Genomic DNA, 18,343 nt, shown 5'->3' on the forward strand with positions numbered 1-18,343 from the left:
CCATCATCTCTCTCTCTCTTCTCCTATCGTTTTCTTCTTTTCATCTCTCTCTCTCTCTCTCTCTCTCTCTCTCTCTCTCTCTCTCTCTCTCTCTTTCTCTCACACACACACACACACACATTACTAATTAAGGCCGTCTGGCCAGTTACAGAAAATCAATGATGTTTTAGCTTTATCTCTCTCTTTCTCTATGCTGCAGAAAAGGAGGTCACCCAGTCACTCCTCGTTGACAAAAAAGTAAATAGGTGTTTAAGGTGTAGTGTGTCATTTTTTTATTTGTTAGATACACGGTGTGTGTGTTGAGATACACGAGTGTCCCTATTATCCTGATGCATCAACACTGACCATTTTTGACCTGTGGCAGATGGGTGTTCATGAAATCTGTTTCAACACTATCATTATTTTTGGAATTGTCTCTCAGCTTTAAAAAAAGTGCCTGAATAGAAGTACAATATATCCATTACTGTACTGTACTGTACTGTAAATGACCTCACTGTTTCAGTACTTTGATTGTTAATTCCCAGATGCACTTACAGTCTAACGCTGCCCACGCTGGACCATTTGGCCATGAATGGTTTTAGCACAGTTGTTGTGATTTATTGATTCAAGCCTCAGTGATTCTTTGTCTTGTTTCATTTGCTCACTTAAAGGACACAGCAACGGCTCCTGTGTTATTTGGGATTTAATTGAATTGTTCCCTGACGTACCCTTCATTTCTCTATCAAGATTCAAAGAAGCTTTATTGGCATGATAAAACAAATTATACATTGCCAAAGCACAGGAAAATTAAATATAAACATTCCGCACAAATACAGATTAAGATCAAAATAAAAGTATATAAGTATCTCTCTGTTATCTCTCTTCAGTCATCTCTCGCATATCAACTGTCGGTTTCAGTTTTGATCTGAGCATATCCTAAATTGCTCATTTTTGCTCTAATCTTCTACTGCTATGTATGCCAATATATTTTCACAAATCCGGTTTCTACCACTCCTCTTGCTAGACTCAGTATCCTAGCATTCTCTCTAAATCTTGTGTTGTTTATGTCTGTATGCAGTGAGTAACTACAGTCATGTGCTGGAGGGCCAGTCGGACTCGGACGATGAGGACAAGCTTCACATTGTAGAGGACGAAGGCAGTCTATTGGACGGGGCTGACTGTGACAGCGTGGCCCCAGACGACGACCATAATGGGACGGCCGACCAGGACGGCAGATGGGATGATGGTAAGCCCCGCCCTATTGTGATGTCATTGTAACATTGAAATGTTGCGAATACGAATTGGATATTGCAAGGCAAACATAATCCAAACTCCCACAATATTGCTATGATGGACTGTTTGAGTTTATCATACGATCTGTAAATGTTTTCTATTTAGCAGGGAGAAGGAAGTATTTTAACACAGCACTTCACACACTTCACCTTTGGCTTTGATTGATCTTTTGAATGTGTTCGGCATGCCAATTGCCTGTGATTATGTATAATTGTAGTGTCTGATTTGCATACTGAATTGGTCTTTATCACAATTCCAGGGTTCATGGTTTATTAATGGAAAATGTCTCTTTGTAAGATTGATTGAGACACTAAAATTGAAACCATCACACTTTCGCTGTCCTACCAGCAGAGGTATTCCCTTAAAAGAGCAGTTCACCCAAAAATGAACAATCTGTTATAATTACTCACCCTCAAGTTGTTCCAAATTTCTCCATAGTAAGAAACTTGTCTTTAAAAATGTCTTTGTTCTGTTGAACACAAAAGAAGATATTTGAAAGAATGTAGGAAAGCAAACAGTGCTGGGGCACTTTTGACTGGCATTGTAAATTTTCCTACTATGGTATGCAATGGCGGCCAAGAACTGTTTCAAGCATTCTTTCAAATATCTTCCTCTGTGTTCATCAGAACAAAGCCATTTATACAGATTTGGAACAACTCGAGGTTGAGTAAATGAAGACTGAATGTTCATTTTTGGGTGAACTGTTTCTGTAAAGAAAAGCAAACCTGAATTTATTTGTGATTGTACATTTTTGTATCTATCTGTGTTATAAATGCTTTGATAGAGAGTGACAAGGATACAACAGAGGTCTTTTGTTTGCAATGATAGCGTTTCTGCTGTGTTCCCAGCTAATTTGTATTGCCCGCAGTATGGGGCTTGTTTATGGAGGAATAGGCGATCGCAGCGTCTGTTGTGTGTTAGCTGCCAAAACGCTATTGTGCATTAAAGTTAGTGTTAGGGCTGTGCAATTAATCGAAAATTAATCATAATCGTCAATTTTGGCTTCAACAATTACAAAAACAAAATAATCGAGGTAAAACGATTATTGTGCTGCATTCCATTTAGCAAGGATCCTCTCTTTTCTTGTGGTATAAATCCACAGTGCACCCTTTTCCTTTACAGTGTTTCAGCTGTGCTATTTCTTTACATTTATTTTGCAGTTGAATTCACAGTTTAAAAGCCAAGTTTTCATTTTTCTATGTTGTTTTAAAAGTTAACGAGTAATCGTGTTAAATAATCGGGATCTCAATATTGGCCAACATAATCGTGATCATGATTTTTGTCATAATCGAGCAGCCCTAGTTAGTGTTGCGGGACGCAGACATCATGGCAGGTAAAATAGCACCGCTATAACCACTCCAACTGCTTGCACAGCAGCCCCAGTTTTTTTATTTCGAAGATTTTCTGTGCTGTATTTCCAAGTTCGCTCCTGAAATTCTTACACCTCTTTCATTTTAATTTCTGCCAGCGTTCATTCAGACCTCTCTCACCGATGCTCTGTCAGTTCTTTGCAGAATTAAAGTTCAGAAGAAGAAAGTCATTGTTTTTGGCAGACATCTCCAAACATTAAACACTTCACAGCATCCCGAGTTAAGAGAGAGAGGGACAAACACTCTCTCTCGCTCTCTCTGTAGAGCCCTTCTCTCGTTCTTTCTTTCTTTCTCCCATACCACCTTCATGTCTTTGTGATCTTTATTTGTCCGCCCGTTGTTTCTTTGTTGTAAAGGTTTGAATGAATTATTGTAGTACGTCTCTGATGTTTTCCCAGAATTCTTTGTGTCGTCTCTCTTTTAGCAGCATACGATCCAAGCACCTGTTGCGCCTTCTATGTTTCTGACGATTTTCTCTCTCTCCTTCCAGCGATCTTCTTTCTCTTAGTCGCTTTCTCGGTGTCCATTGCCAAAGGCTCAGGTCTTAACCAGATATACGAGCCATTAGGAGGCATGTCACATAGAGAAATTGGTCTGTCGAGATGTAATGCACATTGTTCTCCATTCTCCAATGTCACGTTTGAGTTATATACACTTCTCAGCCAAAGCAACCCATCATTCGTTGCGCTCAGAGTTGTAAAGCAGTCACTAGGTGTAGCGGTTCAGCACAATCAGTTCAGCCTCACACCCTTCATAATATTCTCTTTTACTTTTTTCTCTCTTTTTATCTTGTTAGGCATCTCTGTTTTGGAGTAGCTGACACTTTGTGGCTGACTTTCTGTGGTCTCGCTGTCTATATTTCTTGTACCTTAACCTCCGCTTTTACTTTCCATCCGCTCTCTCGCTCGCCTGCTATTTTTCTGCATTTCGTTCCTCGCGATCGACTGCCTTCGCACACACTGTCAGTTCTCATAGTCTCTAAGAAGAAAACGCTTCGATCTCAGTCTTTAAAATAGGGTAAAAACCATAAACTAATACATGATTACAGAGGCAAGGACGGTGACGCCGTGTATCCAATTCGATACGGCGTTCTATTCCCCTGTAATTTAACCAAACGTTTCTTGAACAGGCATTAGAGGCAGCTATTTACGTAATGCGGAGAACATAGGCACCTAGCATAATGGAACAAGGAACATGGTGGAAGGCTTACCTCATTTTTACTGTTGGACTGGATTACATGCTATATTTGAATCTTAGGTTTTCAAGTGCATGAGCATGTGGTGATGAAGTAATTGGTCAAGGGGGAACGTGGTGTAAGTGCCTGACTCATAATGGAAATCCCACCAGAACTTTAATCAGGAGAAGTGAAGCTGTTGAATTCTGGGAAATGTAGTGCAGGTTGGCGAGCTAATGTGAGATTTAGGAAGTATGAGTCAGGAGCCAAAAATGAGGATACAGTGGTTATGTGTCTATAAATTACAAATAAAAACAATAGGCTATTTTTGACTCAATTTCATAGAATTCCCTTATATTTTTCATAATTATTTATTAATAACAAATGAATTAACAAATGAGCATCAGATTTGTTACCTATATGTATTTGTTTATTTTTGATGGACACGCTATGCGTGTTTGATAGACGTTTTATGCCTTAATGGTTTGTTTGAGAGCATGTTTGATGTGATATGAGCCACATTTGAAAGATTGTGTAAACAACCTTACAAAAAAGTCTTGTTTGAGCAGAAAATCAAATTTGGGCCACTTTAATTTGCGGTGAGAACACACTGTACTGTTGTCGTAGTTAGCCAGACCTTTTTCTCTTTAAAGGAACAGTTCACCCAAAAGGAAAATTTTTGTCATCATTTACTCACCCTCAATTTGTTCCAAATTTGTATAGATTTCTTTGTTCTGAAAAACACAGAGAAAGATATTTGGAGGAATGCTTGTAACCAAACAGTTCATGGCCACCATTGACTACCATAGTAGGACAAATTACAATTGTAGTCAAAAGTGCCCCAGAACTGTTTGATTTCCTACATTCTTCAAAATATCTTCTTTTGTTTTCTGCAGAACAAAGAAATGTATAAAGGAATTTGGCCAAGAACTGGAACATTCTTCCGAATATCTTTCTCTGTGTTCATTAGAACAAAGAAATTTATACAGATTTGGAACAACTTGAGGGTGAGTAAATGAAGACTGTCATTGTTGACTGATATTTTGCATCTATATTTTGAGCATATAGAGTAACTGCAGTCATCTCAAACCAAACTAAGGCATCGCATTACACTTGCATACTTAATCTGCCCTGTCAAGGGAAGGTCGAGAGTTCATATATAATCTGTCATATGTGCATGTATACATGATGTACTGAATCAAGCTTTGTATACTAACCACTCCTATCTAATTCCTTTCTCTTCAAAGTAGCTTTTAGCGTGTTGTAAAGATAACAAGATAATCACGGTCTGTCTCTATCAACAGTTTATTGTAAGACCTGAGGGGATATTATCAATCAAAACAACATGTCACAGGACCTTAATAATGTGGCGCAATAAAGCGTTGAGTCTAGATTGCAAGAATTTCTTGGAAGTAGAGCTGAGGAGGGCATAGTGTGAAAGATCAGTGCAGAGACAGTGTATTGTTCCTCAATCGACGTGTCTTGTTCACGTCTCTGGCCCACTTGGAAAGCAAGATGGTCACGGGTGAAGTTCTGTTGTGATGTCATGACAACAAGTCTCCTGTGTGGCTGAATTGTACAGGTCAAAGCCTGGACCTCTGGTAATCTAGCGGGACATCTTACACCCTGCTTTCAGCACAATTTAAACCTCTAGAGCAGTTTTGTGAGGGATTTATTGAAAACTTTGCCGTTGAATTTATCAGACAGGATTTGAGATATGAACCGATGAGCCAGGGCCTATGTGAGGGAACTGGACAAGAACTGTCACTCGCTCTTTGTACATTCATATACCGGTCAAAAGATTCACGTTTATAATATTTTTGCTCAATTATATATTTTTGTCAACCAAACTAAATTCAGACATTTAAGCGCGAAACCTTTTTAATACAATGAGAAACATTTCACTTAAGTCTTCTAAAACGTTTGACTGTAGTGGACATGTTTTTTCTAACCTTGAAAACCTTTGCATTTGGTTTTCTTTGATGTTTTGTGTAAATATGTCAGCAAAGTAAAGTCACCTAAGTTTGGTGAGCCCAGTCTCATGAATTGCGTATAAATAACACGCGGGTTGCATTATCGTGAAATACGTACGCCAAAGTTCGATTTTGCGTGCATAAATACGCCTATTTTTGCGTGCATATGATACGCCAATTTAGCGCGCGTGCATATTAACTAACTAACTAAACTAACTTGTTAACTAAACAATTTGTCTTATTAACTTGTCCCCTAACCCTAAACCTAACAGTATTATTTTAATTATTTCAGTGTTTCCTCTTCATGTACGTTTCAAAATGGCTGCTCTCCAGCGAGGTGCACGCAAACATTGGCATGCACGCAAAATCAAACTTTGGCGTACGTATTTCACGATAATGCAACAGCGTGTTATTTATACGCAATTGATGAGACCGGGTTAGTTTGGTTTAGAAATAAAAAATCCTTAATAATTAGCTTTGAAAAAAGACGATGCACTTTATTTCAGTGGTACTTATCAGTTTCACCATTTTCCTGGTTATTTCTCTGCAAGTGCTGAGAATGTTGTTAAAATGATTATGCAAATGTTCCTATAAAATTAGCATAATCCTCTATTACTCTTCTATTCTAGTGTCTTCTTAAATGATGCGATATCTGTGCTGCTCTGTATAGAACTAAAGGCTCTATGCTGCCGTGAGAAAATCCTACTCGTCACCCAAATAAACAGTGTCACTCCGAATCAGCGTCCCTTACGGAGACATCCCGGCTGACTGGACTACAGCGAAAAAAACAACAAGCGAAAGACTACTAACATAAACAAAACTGTCTTGGTTTTGTTTTTCGCCCTCACATAGGCTATTGCAGCATCTTTTAAAACGTTCCGACACACAAATGCGCAAATGTCCTCAGGTGTTTCCGAACGTTGTTTTGACTCGCTCACGAATGCCATTAGTTGTAATTGCTGACATTGCGGACTCATTTTCAGCATACGCATGAGAGAGCGCGTAGCTAAGGCACAGAACAGCACGCCGCCTGAGGGCTCGGTTTTTCCCAAAGCCTCCGTGCGTTCATTTTAGCCAATCTTTCGTTTGCGAGCGCACAACAATAAGAGTGCATTGCTCAAATTAAAGAAGCTCGTTTAATGGGGAGGTTGCGCTCAGATTGTGCATTAAGATGAAATTGAATTAGCTTCACCAGAGTCATTTCTTTTTCATTTGCGTTTAATAGGTAAATGCGCTATTGAGGACTAATATGTGTTTTTGTGTGTGTATGTACACAAAGCTGCGTATCCGGAGCTTATGCTCGCTCAAACGCCAGTGAGCATTTAGTTAATGTAGGGGAGACGATTTCTTCAAACACAAATAAATATTGTGTATTCTGCACACGCTCACACGGTTTCTTTTGAGATATGCGCCTTTGCGTTATTATTTAGCTGTGAATTATTATCTGTGTATTTTTATAAAAATGAGTTAAATAATCTGGGAACAGTACATAATGTAGTTCCCACTTAGATGTTTGTTTTAAAGACACATTAATCCTAAAAGCTACAATTAAAAATGAATTAGCACCTTGTGTAGGTAAAAACTCCACAGCGATGTCATTTTATGTAATTGTAAAGCAATAATATTATTACTTGTTTGGATTCAGATGTAATGAATTCATATTTATTTTTCAAGTGTTTTACAGCCGCCCCCAATCAAAGGCACAATTGTAACAGCCTGACTAGTATTAATTCAATATTATGATCTAGCCTTTTCATTTTAAGTCTAATGACGGCACATATAAATGTTTTTTATATAAAGTGATTAGAGATGTTTTTGAAGTAGTCTGTGAGTTATGTAAGAAAACTGTTACAGTTGCTCGCAGCCTCACCTCCTGTTGAGTAGTGAGTCATTATTAAGTGTTTTCAGACTGTTTTTTAAAACTACCTTTTTATCTTTATAGTGGTGTTTTTAAAACACGTCTAGCGATCATCGTTGTAAGCGTGTTGTTATTTGCATGTGTTGCAGTGAAAGAGGAGAGCATGTCAGACGAGGATGACAGGAGCAGAGATGCTTTGGTTGAGGAGATGCTTCAGCAAGGAGACACGGCCGTTATCTTCCCAGAGCCGCCAGACGACGAACCACAACAGGGAACGCCAGAGACCAGCGGACATGATGAAAATGGTACACACAATTGCGTACCTCACACATTGCAAATACCACTTTTGAATACAGTAGGAAAAAGAGAACATGGATTTACAATGAATTTCGTTATGTCAACATCTTTTGATCAAAGGGGTTTTGAGATTTCTGCATTTTCCTGCAACTGTATTGACATTTCATCGAAATGTGACACTCCGGGCCAACTTTACCTTGACCACTAGTGACTCTGAAACTGCCATTTCTATTACACCTGTAACACCTGAGCAAATGTGCCATACCTGAGCTACTTTCTCACGTCCCTGTTGCCGTCTGATCGAGAGAGAGAGCATTTCACCTGACCGGAGGGAGAAGGTTAATAGATTACCTGTTAACAGGTAATATGTTACCTGCGTGAGAGTTGGACAGAAACACATTCAGGTGTCTTCTGTTTCCCATTTTAATGCAAAAAAATACCTGAAAGCACATCTATGTAGCAGGTGTTCTTAAGTCATGATTAATATTATGACAATATGTACGATAAGCAGATTGTGCAGTTGTAAAAAAATCTATGAAGATCTTTGAGTTTAATGTAGCAGGGTGCTTTTATTGTGATGGGATGTCTCATCAGCATTAGTGACTTATTAGTATTCTGTTAATATTTACCGTCATATTGTCTCAGGGGTCTTATTCAGCCTTAACCTCTTTTGAAAACTCATCTTTTTTCTCTGGCTTTTTTGTAGGTTTTAATTTGGTGATATTTTATTTGTATCATGTATATGCTGTGTGGTTAGATGTCTCTATGCTGTATAGTATTGGTGTAAAATGAAATATTTTTCTTTTTTATATTTATTTTCTTGTTTTTCCTCTGTGTTTAAAAGCTGTACAGCACATTGGTCAACTAACTGTTGTTTTTAATGGTGCTTTATAAATAAATTGCCTTGCCTTGCCTTAACTGTATTATTTTTGTTCTTTTATTATGACATTCATTGTTCATCCATGTAATTCTTCTTGTTATTATGGTATTTTTTGTGTAGCTGACATCTCACTTTTTATCATTTAACTATGTTGAAATATTTAAGTAATATGTATATTTAAAAACAGACCTCTTCGTTATTAATTCAAAGTTATCCATAATAAAAAAATTTTTATCGGTTTTCCAATAAATGAAACAAATATGTTAGCACACTTATTTTTTGTCCATATACATAAATAAATATAATGGATAATGCTTCAGATACAAGGTTTTTAAAAATTCATCATGTTTTGAGGAATAAAGTAAAACAGGCAAAAAAGTCAGTTATAGAAGATTATATTGCAAATACATATACGCTAACTCTTCCTTCCTTCCTGTGTATATTTATAATAATCTTTTTCTTATCTCTGTCACTGTCTCTTTTTAAGGCACGCCAGACTCGTTTTCTCAGCTCCTCACCTGTCCGTATTGCTCTCGCGGTTACAAGCGTTACACCTCGCTGAAGGAACACATTAAATACAGACACGAGAAGAGCGAGGACAACTTCAGCTGCTCTCTGTGCAGCTACACCTTCGCCTACCGCACACAGCTGGACAGACACATGACCGCACACAAAGCTGGACGAGAGCAGGTAAACTATTGTGTAAATTGTTAAAAGATTATTTTATGATTAAAAGTTTATATGAATTGTATTTACTTAGTATAATTTAGATCATTGGACTGAAATTTTGTTTGCTTAAATATATTGTCTAAATACAAATCAGTTTCTCGTAACCAAATGGGAAAAACTATTTTTTTATATTTGTATTTTTTAATATTAAGATTTTATACTATAAACTAAACTGAAAATGCTTGGATGGCTAGACATGGCTAACAAGAAGTGTTTTATTACTCACACAAAACTTGTAGGGCAGTTCCTTGTGTTACTAAGAGCTATAAACTACATTTTAAAGTATATATTATATTAAATTAATTAATGTTGACATTTAAAAACAATTTAAGTTTAAATTCTTATTTATTTTATAATTTTTCATGTAATGCAATTAAAAATTAACCACTTTTTGTCAAGTTATTATTTTACAGAAAAATTAACAGCAGCACAGTTTAACCCACTCGAGTATAACACAGACATTCTCTCTGTCATTCTTTAGCGACATGTTACTCAGTCAGGTGGAGGAGGGAATCGAAAGTTTAAATGCACTGAATGTGGCAAAGCCTTCAAGTACAAACACCACCTGAAAGAACACCTGCGCATCCACAGCGGTGAGAACTGCCTAGTTCGTATGTTGCCATGTGTGTGTGTTTGCAAGCATGCATGTGTATGCAATCATGCACTTCTTTGTACAAATTTGTAGGGCAAACCTATCTTTAAATACTTCAAATGCTTAGGGTCTAGACTTGCTAAGACAGTTTAGTTTGCCTTTTAAATATTGCAGTGTTTTGGTGGGCTTTATTGTTTGAAAGGAATTGTCATATTTTTATTATTAGCAGCATAAACGGTGACTGTAACCTTTGAAGTGTCTTTTTGAATTACTTGAAGATGTTTCCCCAACCATTCTTCCCCACATATCTGCAACAAACAACTGTCATCAACAGTTAAATCAGAGTTGAAGAACTTATGTGTAAAGTGTCTGCTTTCTAATTTTTTTAATTGTTTTCGTTATGTAGGAGAAAAGCCTTACGAATGCTCCAACTGCAAGAAGCGTTTCTCTCATTCTGGCTCCTACAGTTCTCACATCAGCAGTAAGAAGTGCATTGGTCTTATCTCAGTGAACGGACGGCCGCGGCCCACTCCCGCCGCTGGGCTGGCAAAAACCCCACAGTGCTCTTCCCCGTCTCTGCCCACCTCCTCCCCTACAGCACGTGCCCAAGTCCGAGACAAGCTGGACAACAGCAAACCCCTTCAGGAGCAACTTCCCTTGACGCAGATCAAGTCTGAGCCACTAGACTACGAGTACAAGCCTGTGGTGATAGCTCCATCTACAAGGGGGGTGAATGGCATGTTCCAGGGCGGGGCCACAGCCCCCCTTCAGGGTGCCGTGCAGGCTGTCGTGCTGCCAATGGTCTCCCCAATCAGCATCAACCTGGGAGACCTGCAGAACGTGCTGAAGATGGCGGTGGATGGGAACATCATCAGGCAAGTGCTGGAAAGCACTCAAGCCAAGGGTCAGCAAACAGGGATTGTTGGATCGGGAGGAGTGGGCATTGCTCAGACACCTCAGCAAGTCATCCAAGCCATTAGTCTTCCCATCCTTGATCAGGATGGCAATGCCAAGATCATCATCAACTACAGCATAGACCCTTCACAGGCCCAAGCAATCCTGCAGAGTCCCAAGATAGAAACATTGGGATCAAACTCTGAGGGAAAGGGTCAGAAGCTGCCAGAGGACCTGACAGTTAAGACAAATAGGGACAAAACCACCATCCCTGTGGACGAGAAGAGCGGGTCACGCAACAACAATAAGCACTGTGGTAAAGATGGACATAGAGTCAATGGGAAAAGTCTTGACGCAAAGGACTTAGAGGAAGGACTGTGTCCTGGTCAGCCTCCGCTAAAGAACCTTCTTTCCTTGCTTAAGGCTTACTTTGCCTTAAATAATGAGCCTACAAAGGAGGAGCTGGCTAAGATATCTGAATCCGTCAATCTTCCAGCAGAGGTGGTGAAGAAGTGGTTTGTGAAGATGCAGCTTGGACAAATATCTGTAGACCCCTCTTCACCGCTGGCTGAAGATACGCAAACCAGTCCTGAGGAATTGGATGGGACTAATTGTGTATCACCCAGACTAGAGCCAGATGAGCAAATGAACACAGAAGAGACAGAGGAGATGGAATGCTGTAGCTCAACAGAGGGCATAGCAGCTGGGATAAATGGAGTCGAGAGTGCCCCTGCATCCCCTTCACCACTAAACCTATCTGCCGACGGTCCTGTCCCAGCCAGGACTAATGAGGAAGGCGAGGGACCCCTCGACCTATCGCTACCAAAATCCGCCGCTACAGCTACCGTAGCTAGCGGTCACCCTAACACTGTTTACTCAGCTCAAGAGGAGCCGCTGAATTTGACTTGCACAAAGAAGGAAGCGCTCAGCAATGCAAGCACCAATGCTATCATATACGCCAGCCAACCAAGTGCCAATCCCATAAACATCGTGACCACTCAACTGCCCACGCTAGTGGCTATCACTGACCAGGGACATGGGCAATGTCTACGTGCACTTACCACCACTAAACAGACCATCCTGATCCCTCAGCTAGCCTACAGTTACACCACTACATCCTCCAGCCCAGCAAGGGGCGACACACTGCAACAGAATATACTGCAGGTCAATGGCGTCAAGGTGAGGACGCATGTTAACTTCAAAGTTTAATGTGTTTGCTTTTATAGCAGATCGATTCCTGGCCTTCATACATGTAACAAATCTCGGTTATTGAAATACATTGATCTGTATTTTATCTCTTTGCGTGTGTAGGAGGAAAAACAGGAGATGGGGTCAGAGGTCACGTCAACGTTGGAAGAACAAACAGATTCAGACTCAGGGCCTACGAGGAAGAAGATGAAAAGGACGGAAAGTGGTCTCTACGCCTGCGACCTGTGTGACAAAATCTTCCAGAAGAGCAGTTCACTGCTCCGCCATAAATACGAACACACAGGTACTTTAAAAGTTCGAAAATAGGCAGTTGCTACGCCAGTTTTTAACGCTCCCTCATCAGTAAGCTGCCGGGTATTAACAGAAATATGATTTGAAGGGGAAATTATGACCAAGTACATTGTATTGCAGCAATTTTACCTATTACATGGCAAGCAGAAGAGAATTTTGAGTTCCAACCGCTGTTAAATTACACGTGTTGGAGGGTGCGGTAACTTATTTTCCCTCATCCGCTGGCCAAATACATTACCTTCTCACACCAAACCCAAGCTGTTGCATCAGTCCTCTGTTAGTAATTTACACTCCACCTCTCTTTTCTGCTCTTAAAACACGAGAAAGCCAAGAGACGGTCACCTCTCACCGTTAAGATACCTGGCTACAAGCGAGCAGCGCTCATCCAAATGACATCACTGCGCCCTGAATCTTTTCTCTTGCTTGCTTTTTCCTCTGAAGCCGCAGTTTATAAACTTGCAGCCCTCTGTGGAACTGGCTTGTCTTGTGCGCCACAGCTTGTTTTCATTCATTGTTTGGTCTTATTGTCCATGGATACATAACAACATGTAATGCAATTCTTAATGCTTGAAAGATCCAGGGGTGAAGGCTGGGTGTGGGGGATTTCTAGCGCTGCGTTTGGAAATGACAGGAATGTTTCTTGTAACTGGGAAACTTCATGATTGTGTGACAGCGGGGGGTTTTGTGTATGGAGTTTAGAGAAGATGCCATATTTAATTTCACTTAAACAAGGCAGGAATGGGATGTATGGAAGTGTAGTCCGTATTTCAAACTGAATAAATATTTACATTAATACAACTAATATTTATTTATGTAACAATATTAGAACAAAAGAAATTCCTAGGGGTAAATAACATGAGAAGTGGTGCTATGTAAGTTTCCGAATTGTTCAGAAAGTTTGAAAAGTGGGATAGATAAGACACTGCGGTAGGTGTATTAAAGGCATAGTTCACGCAAAGATAAAACATTCGGGATTTTTATTCATCCTGATGTTATTTAAAACCTCTATATGACTCTTTGATCTGTGGAACAGCAAAGAAGATATTGTGAGAAATGTCTCAGTAGTTTTGTGTCCATGCAATGGAAGTCAATGGGGGTCAATGTTGTTCGGTTACCAGCGTTCTTCAAAATATCTTCTTTTGTGTTCTGCAGAAGAAAGAAAGTCATACAGGTTTGAAATAGCACGAGGATGAGTAAATGATGAAAGAATGATCATTTTTGGGTGAACTATCTCGTTAATGAACGTATATAAAGTCAAATGCTTATCCCATAAAATCTATTTTTGTTCCGGTCAAATCTGTATTGTTGTGTATTTCATTTAATAAACACAGGATCCTAAGGATAATAAAAACAGAAAATAAGGAAGTACTCTGAAATAATTCCTAATAGATCAAAACTTCTTTATCTCCTGCAGGTAAGAGGCCTCATGAATGTGGGATCTGCAGCAAGGCCTTCAAACACAAGCATCACCTGATCGAGCACCTGCGCCTGCACTCCGGAGAAAAGCCCTACCAGTGTGACAAATGCGGCAAACGCTTCTCTCACTCCGGCTCCTACTCGCAACACATGAACCACCGTTACTCCTACTGTAAGAAAGAAGCTCAGGGTCAAGGGCTGAGCCAGGGGGTCGAGGAAGAGGACAACCCCGGCGAAGAGCAGCCCCGGACGGGCAGCGCGGCAACCTCGCCCCCCTCCCACCTGGACTCGGACGAGCGAGGGAGCAGTACCAGAGAAGATGAGAGCGAGGAAGAGGATGAGATGGGTTCGGGGAGTATAGTGGACGAAGATGAGATTCAGGTAGTAAAGATTGGAGAGGAAGGAGATGAGGATGACCAGGGAACAGATGAAGAGAGGATGGAGGAAATGGAACAAGAGGAGGTTGGGGACGATGGCGAGAAGGAGGTGCCAGATGGAGGTGAGAGGGAGGAAATGGACAGCGAGGAGGCCGAAGGAGATAAAGATGGACAGATGCTGAAGGTCGTGGTGATGCAGGATGAATGTGAGGAGGAGAACGAAGATGAAGAACAACCTGTGGAAGCCATGGACACGGGAACTCTCGAACACGTGAAGGAGACGACAGAAAGTGTTGAGGAGAACCTGGCGGATGAGAAAAACAGTGAAAATGAAGGAAAAACACCCACTACGAATGGAGAGGTGAAATGAAGGAAACCACAACTGTGTTTTTATGATTCCTTATTTACTCATTTGAAGGAACAAAAAGACAAATTTTTGCTCTCTGCAGAAGTTTCTGACTGTGTGTTACTGATAGAAGAAGAGTCGAGAGAGACCGAGAGAAAAGAAGAGAGCGTGTTAGCTCTACGCTGCATTTAAGCCCACTGCTGTGTATAAAACCCCCAGGTGTGCCTGATAAATACAAAATAGTAACTTTTCCACATAAAGATGATTTTCAGTGTTTAAGTAAGGTTTGTATAAATGCAGTTTAACGAAAAAAGAAAAAAAGAAAAAAAGAAAATGACGCGTATATGGACTGAAAGCTAGACATGTTTTGGCTAATAATGTTTTATTACTAAAACGCCTTGGGTCAATTTCTTTATCAGTATTACTAATTTTTGTCACTCTCGGTTTACCCTTCAAAGTTGTACAGCTGGGAGAGAGAGATTTCTATACGTTTTTATTGCCAATGAACAAAACTCAGTATTTTCTTGCATTTGAAGGAAAATAATCCTGTGCACTACCATATTCCCAGTTTACATATGGAAAACCTATGTGGGCCTTGTGTTGTTTAATGTCTACCTTCCAGTATTAGCACCCCAGACTATACCCATTGCCACGCTGGCGCTCGCTGACACAACATTTCGTTTCAAGGTGGAGCCTTAAATGTAAAAAGATTAATGTGGTTACGGTGGGGGTGGCGGGGCTGGCCAAGAAGTCCAAATGAATTTTTAAAAGCCAAGAGATCAGAGATAAACCTTAGTAATCGTGTATCAGGTGATCAGCGCCTTTCTCCGCCCATCCATCTACCTTTATGCAAAAACATGCATGTTGAAAGTGCCAATGAACAGTGCTGTGCCGTTGCTGTGACGCTGTTGCTAAGCAGCACACTCACGCGTTGGGCTCATGCTGTCTTCGTTTTTTCGGTAGCAAAAGTTTGGAACCCTGCATCTTAACCACTAGTCCTGACTAAAGGACAAGACTGCCTCTTTTTCGATCAATCAATCTTGTAAAAGGACTACACTGCATCAAGAATTCAGGAGAGACGATCAATGAACAAAAAAGGAGAAAAAAACATTTTCTTTTCCCCTGTTTGGTGCACTTGTTTATCTTGTTATCTTTAGCTGCACGACACTTTTTCTTCAGGTAACAAACGTAGGCAGATTTGATCAATGAAGAATTCACTTAGTGTTTTTCGTTTTTTATTTCGTTCGGCCTTTTTACCCGTCAGTATTAATTTCTGTCTCGTTTGTATTGAAGTTGTTTTGTTGTGAACGTTGCATAAGGTTTTGTTTTCAGTAAAGGCAGTATTACCCTCCCATCCCTCACCAGTATAACTTTACATTTTTAGTTTTAGAGACCTTTTTATATTTATGTGTCTTATTTTTGTATTTTCTTTATGGTTATTTATTACACTATGTAGTGTACAATACTGTAGTTTGTATTAATACAATAATATATTTTAGTATGAAGAATAATTTTGAAGAGAATTGAATTCAAAGCTGGAGAAGAAACTCTAGCGTTTCAGTGTTTTAAAACAGAAAAAGTATTATTTTCAGATTTTCAAAATGCATTGTTTGAAAAAAAAGGAAATGCCCTAAAGTACATCCGAACTGTTACCTTTTTCACATCATTCACTTTAATGTTACTGTCTTTTACCCCACTATACTTTGAAGCTACTGAACTTCTGAGATCTAACTGTATGCTATACACGCATGAGTCTTTGCTGTTGTATCGAAAAATTGTCCTTAACCATGAACTGTGCTGCCCTTTTAACAAAGCCAAAACATCGTAAATGTTTGTTTGTTTGTTTGTTTTTTATTTTTGGTTGTGCCAATTTATAACTCTTTGTCTACATCAAGGCAACAAAGTCTTTTATATGTCCCTGTTTTAACCCTTTTTAGTGCTAGCTTTTGTTTGATTATTTTGTTTTTAATGATTCCCCATCTCACAATAAAAAAGTTTTAAGAATTCAACATGGAGATCTCTGGTTTACAATCCTTCTTTTACAAGAAAGAGTAACGGATCGTTTTGTTGAATATTGTTAAAAAGTGTGTGGACTAAACAGTATGTTTACATTTTTAGAACACAGAAGTCTTGTACACCTCATGAAAACAGTCTTCCTCATTCATTAGGATTGGGTTGCTTTGCAGGTTTTTGGACCGGCTGCATGAATTATTAAAGCAGGAAATTATAAATCTATGATCTGACTGAAGTCAGAAAATGTGATGCTTACTCTGCTGTATGGAAAATAGACCGTTTGTGTGCATCAAACTAAAGCAAAAACTAAATGGTTTTTACACTTTGATGTTTAGATGCTTTATATTTAAATGCACTTCAAATATAAAGCTTCATGCAAGCGTTTCAACAAGTACGGAATACTCAACTCAGTACTCATCTACTGTTGTTTATCCTCAATTATTTGTAATACAGGTTGGAAGCGTGTTTATACAGTGAAATGAAAGCTGTGTTTCCAGCAGTATCTTAAAGCTGATGAAGAGCACAGGTACAAGCCAAAAGCAAGAGCAGAAACTGAGAACAGAACATCCCCTGGGAAATTTAGTGGATAGCACAATCAAACACAAATAGCCTACATCTGTGCTCAAAACATTTCCCTGTACTTGAATATCATGTCCATTTACCTAAAAGCTGAATTTTATGTGTGGGTATAAGAATGTGGGTTTAACGCTGTGTTTAATACCAAGAGATTTGCTTTCTGAAATAAATGTACATTAAGTCCCAAAGCGTTACCTATTCATTTTTTAACTGGAAACACATTTAAGTTTGCTAAACAGGTTATACAGTGTCTCTGTAACAGTTTAATTTACAAGGTGGTTGTTGTAAAATACAAAATTTAATAGGGGGGAGTTTATTTTCTGATTGTTTTATTATTTTCTAAATTATCTGCATTGGCAGAACTAAGCTGTTGTTACATAAATGTATGATTTCCCCCCTGTAAAACGTGCAAATTACCAACTAGCAAAACAATTAGCCAAATCAGCAAAGATTAGCTAAATTTAACTGATTCAAAATTATTTGCAATAAATATTTTTTATTATTAAATATTTTGTGTCTGCTTACTTGATATATTTTTTTAAAGATTTAAGTGTGGCAGTACAGTGATCTTTTGTGGATTTTTTTTATACATATCCCCTGAAACATCCGCTAACTTTAATAGCTAATGTTGCTACTGTTTGCTAAGTGTCTGTGAGGACAAGATTATTATCAGGCTAACCAATAACCTACAATTGTTTTTACCAAAAAAATTACTTTTCATTGTGACTGTTTCTGTTTGGTTGCATAGCTTGGCTTGGGTGATAGACAACAGAAATGGTCTCTGTAAATGATCTTTTAAACATTGGCATGATAAACAACAGTGTTTCTAGTTAGAAATGCGAATATATATAACATTTTATATATACAAATAAATAACACAGCAGCATTCCATCTGAAGTCCTCAACCTGTTCTTTTAATCCCAGCATGATGCAGTTACACACCTCTGACGCTGTGGCGGACTCTGACCACAAATTTCTGATGTAATTTTCTCTCTAATGAGACTCTAATCATTTGCACCTGTGGGCGGCTCCACCTGATTCTCATTCTGTTATGATTACAGTACAGGTTAAGTAAC

General features: G+C 39.1%; 1 protein-coding gene across 1 annotated transcript in view; it reads left to right on the forward strand.

Annotated features, from left to right (window-relative positions):
- zeb1b (zinc finger E-box binding homeobox 1b) overlaps nucleotides 1–17,705 on the forward strand; it is a 55,684-nt gene extending 37,979 nt beyond the window's left edge. The window contains exons 2-8 of the mRNA XM_057358532.1: nucleotides 1,058–1,225; nucleotides 7,797–7,952; nucleotides 9,312–9,514; nucleotides 10,035–10,146; nucleotides 10,552–12,218; nucleotides 12,351–12,531; nucleotides 13,954–17,705. Coding sequence (XP_057214515.1) covers nucleotides 1,058–1,225; nucleotides 7,797–7,952; nucleotides 9,312–9,514; nucleotides 10,035–10,146; nucleotides 10,552–12,218; nucleotides 12,351–12,531; nucleotides 13,954–14,702 — 3,236 coding nt within the window. The 3' untranslated portion in view covers nucleotides 14,703–17,705. The remainder of the gene's footprint in view (nucleotides 1–1,057; nucleotides 1,226–7,796; nucleotides 7,953–9,311; nucleotides 9,515–10,034; nucleotides 10,147–10,551; nucleotides 12,219–12,350; nucleotides 12,532–13,953) is intronic.
- Nucleotides 17,706–18,343: the final 638 nt, after the last annotated feature.

Source organism: Triplophysa rosa, linkage group LG18 (genome assembly GCF_024868665.1).
Source record: "Triplophysa rosa linkage group LG18, Trosa_1v2, whole genome shotgun sequence".
Lineage (NCBI taxonomy): Eukaryota > Metazoa > Chordata > Actinopteri > Cypriniformes > Nemacheilidae > Triplophysa > Triplophysa rosa.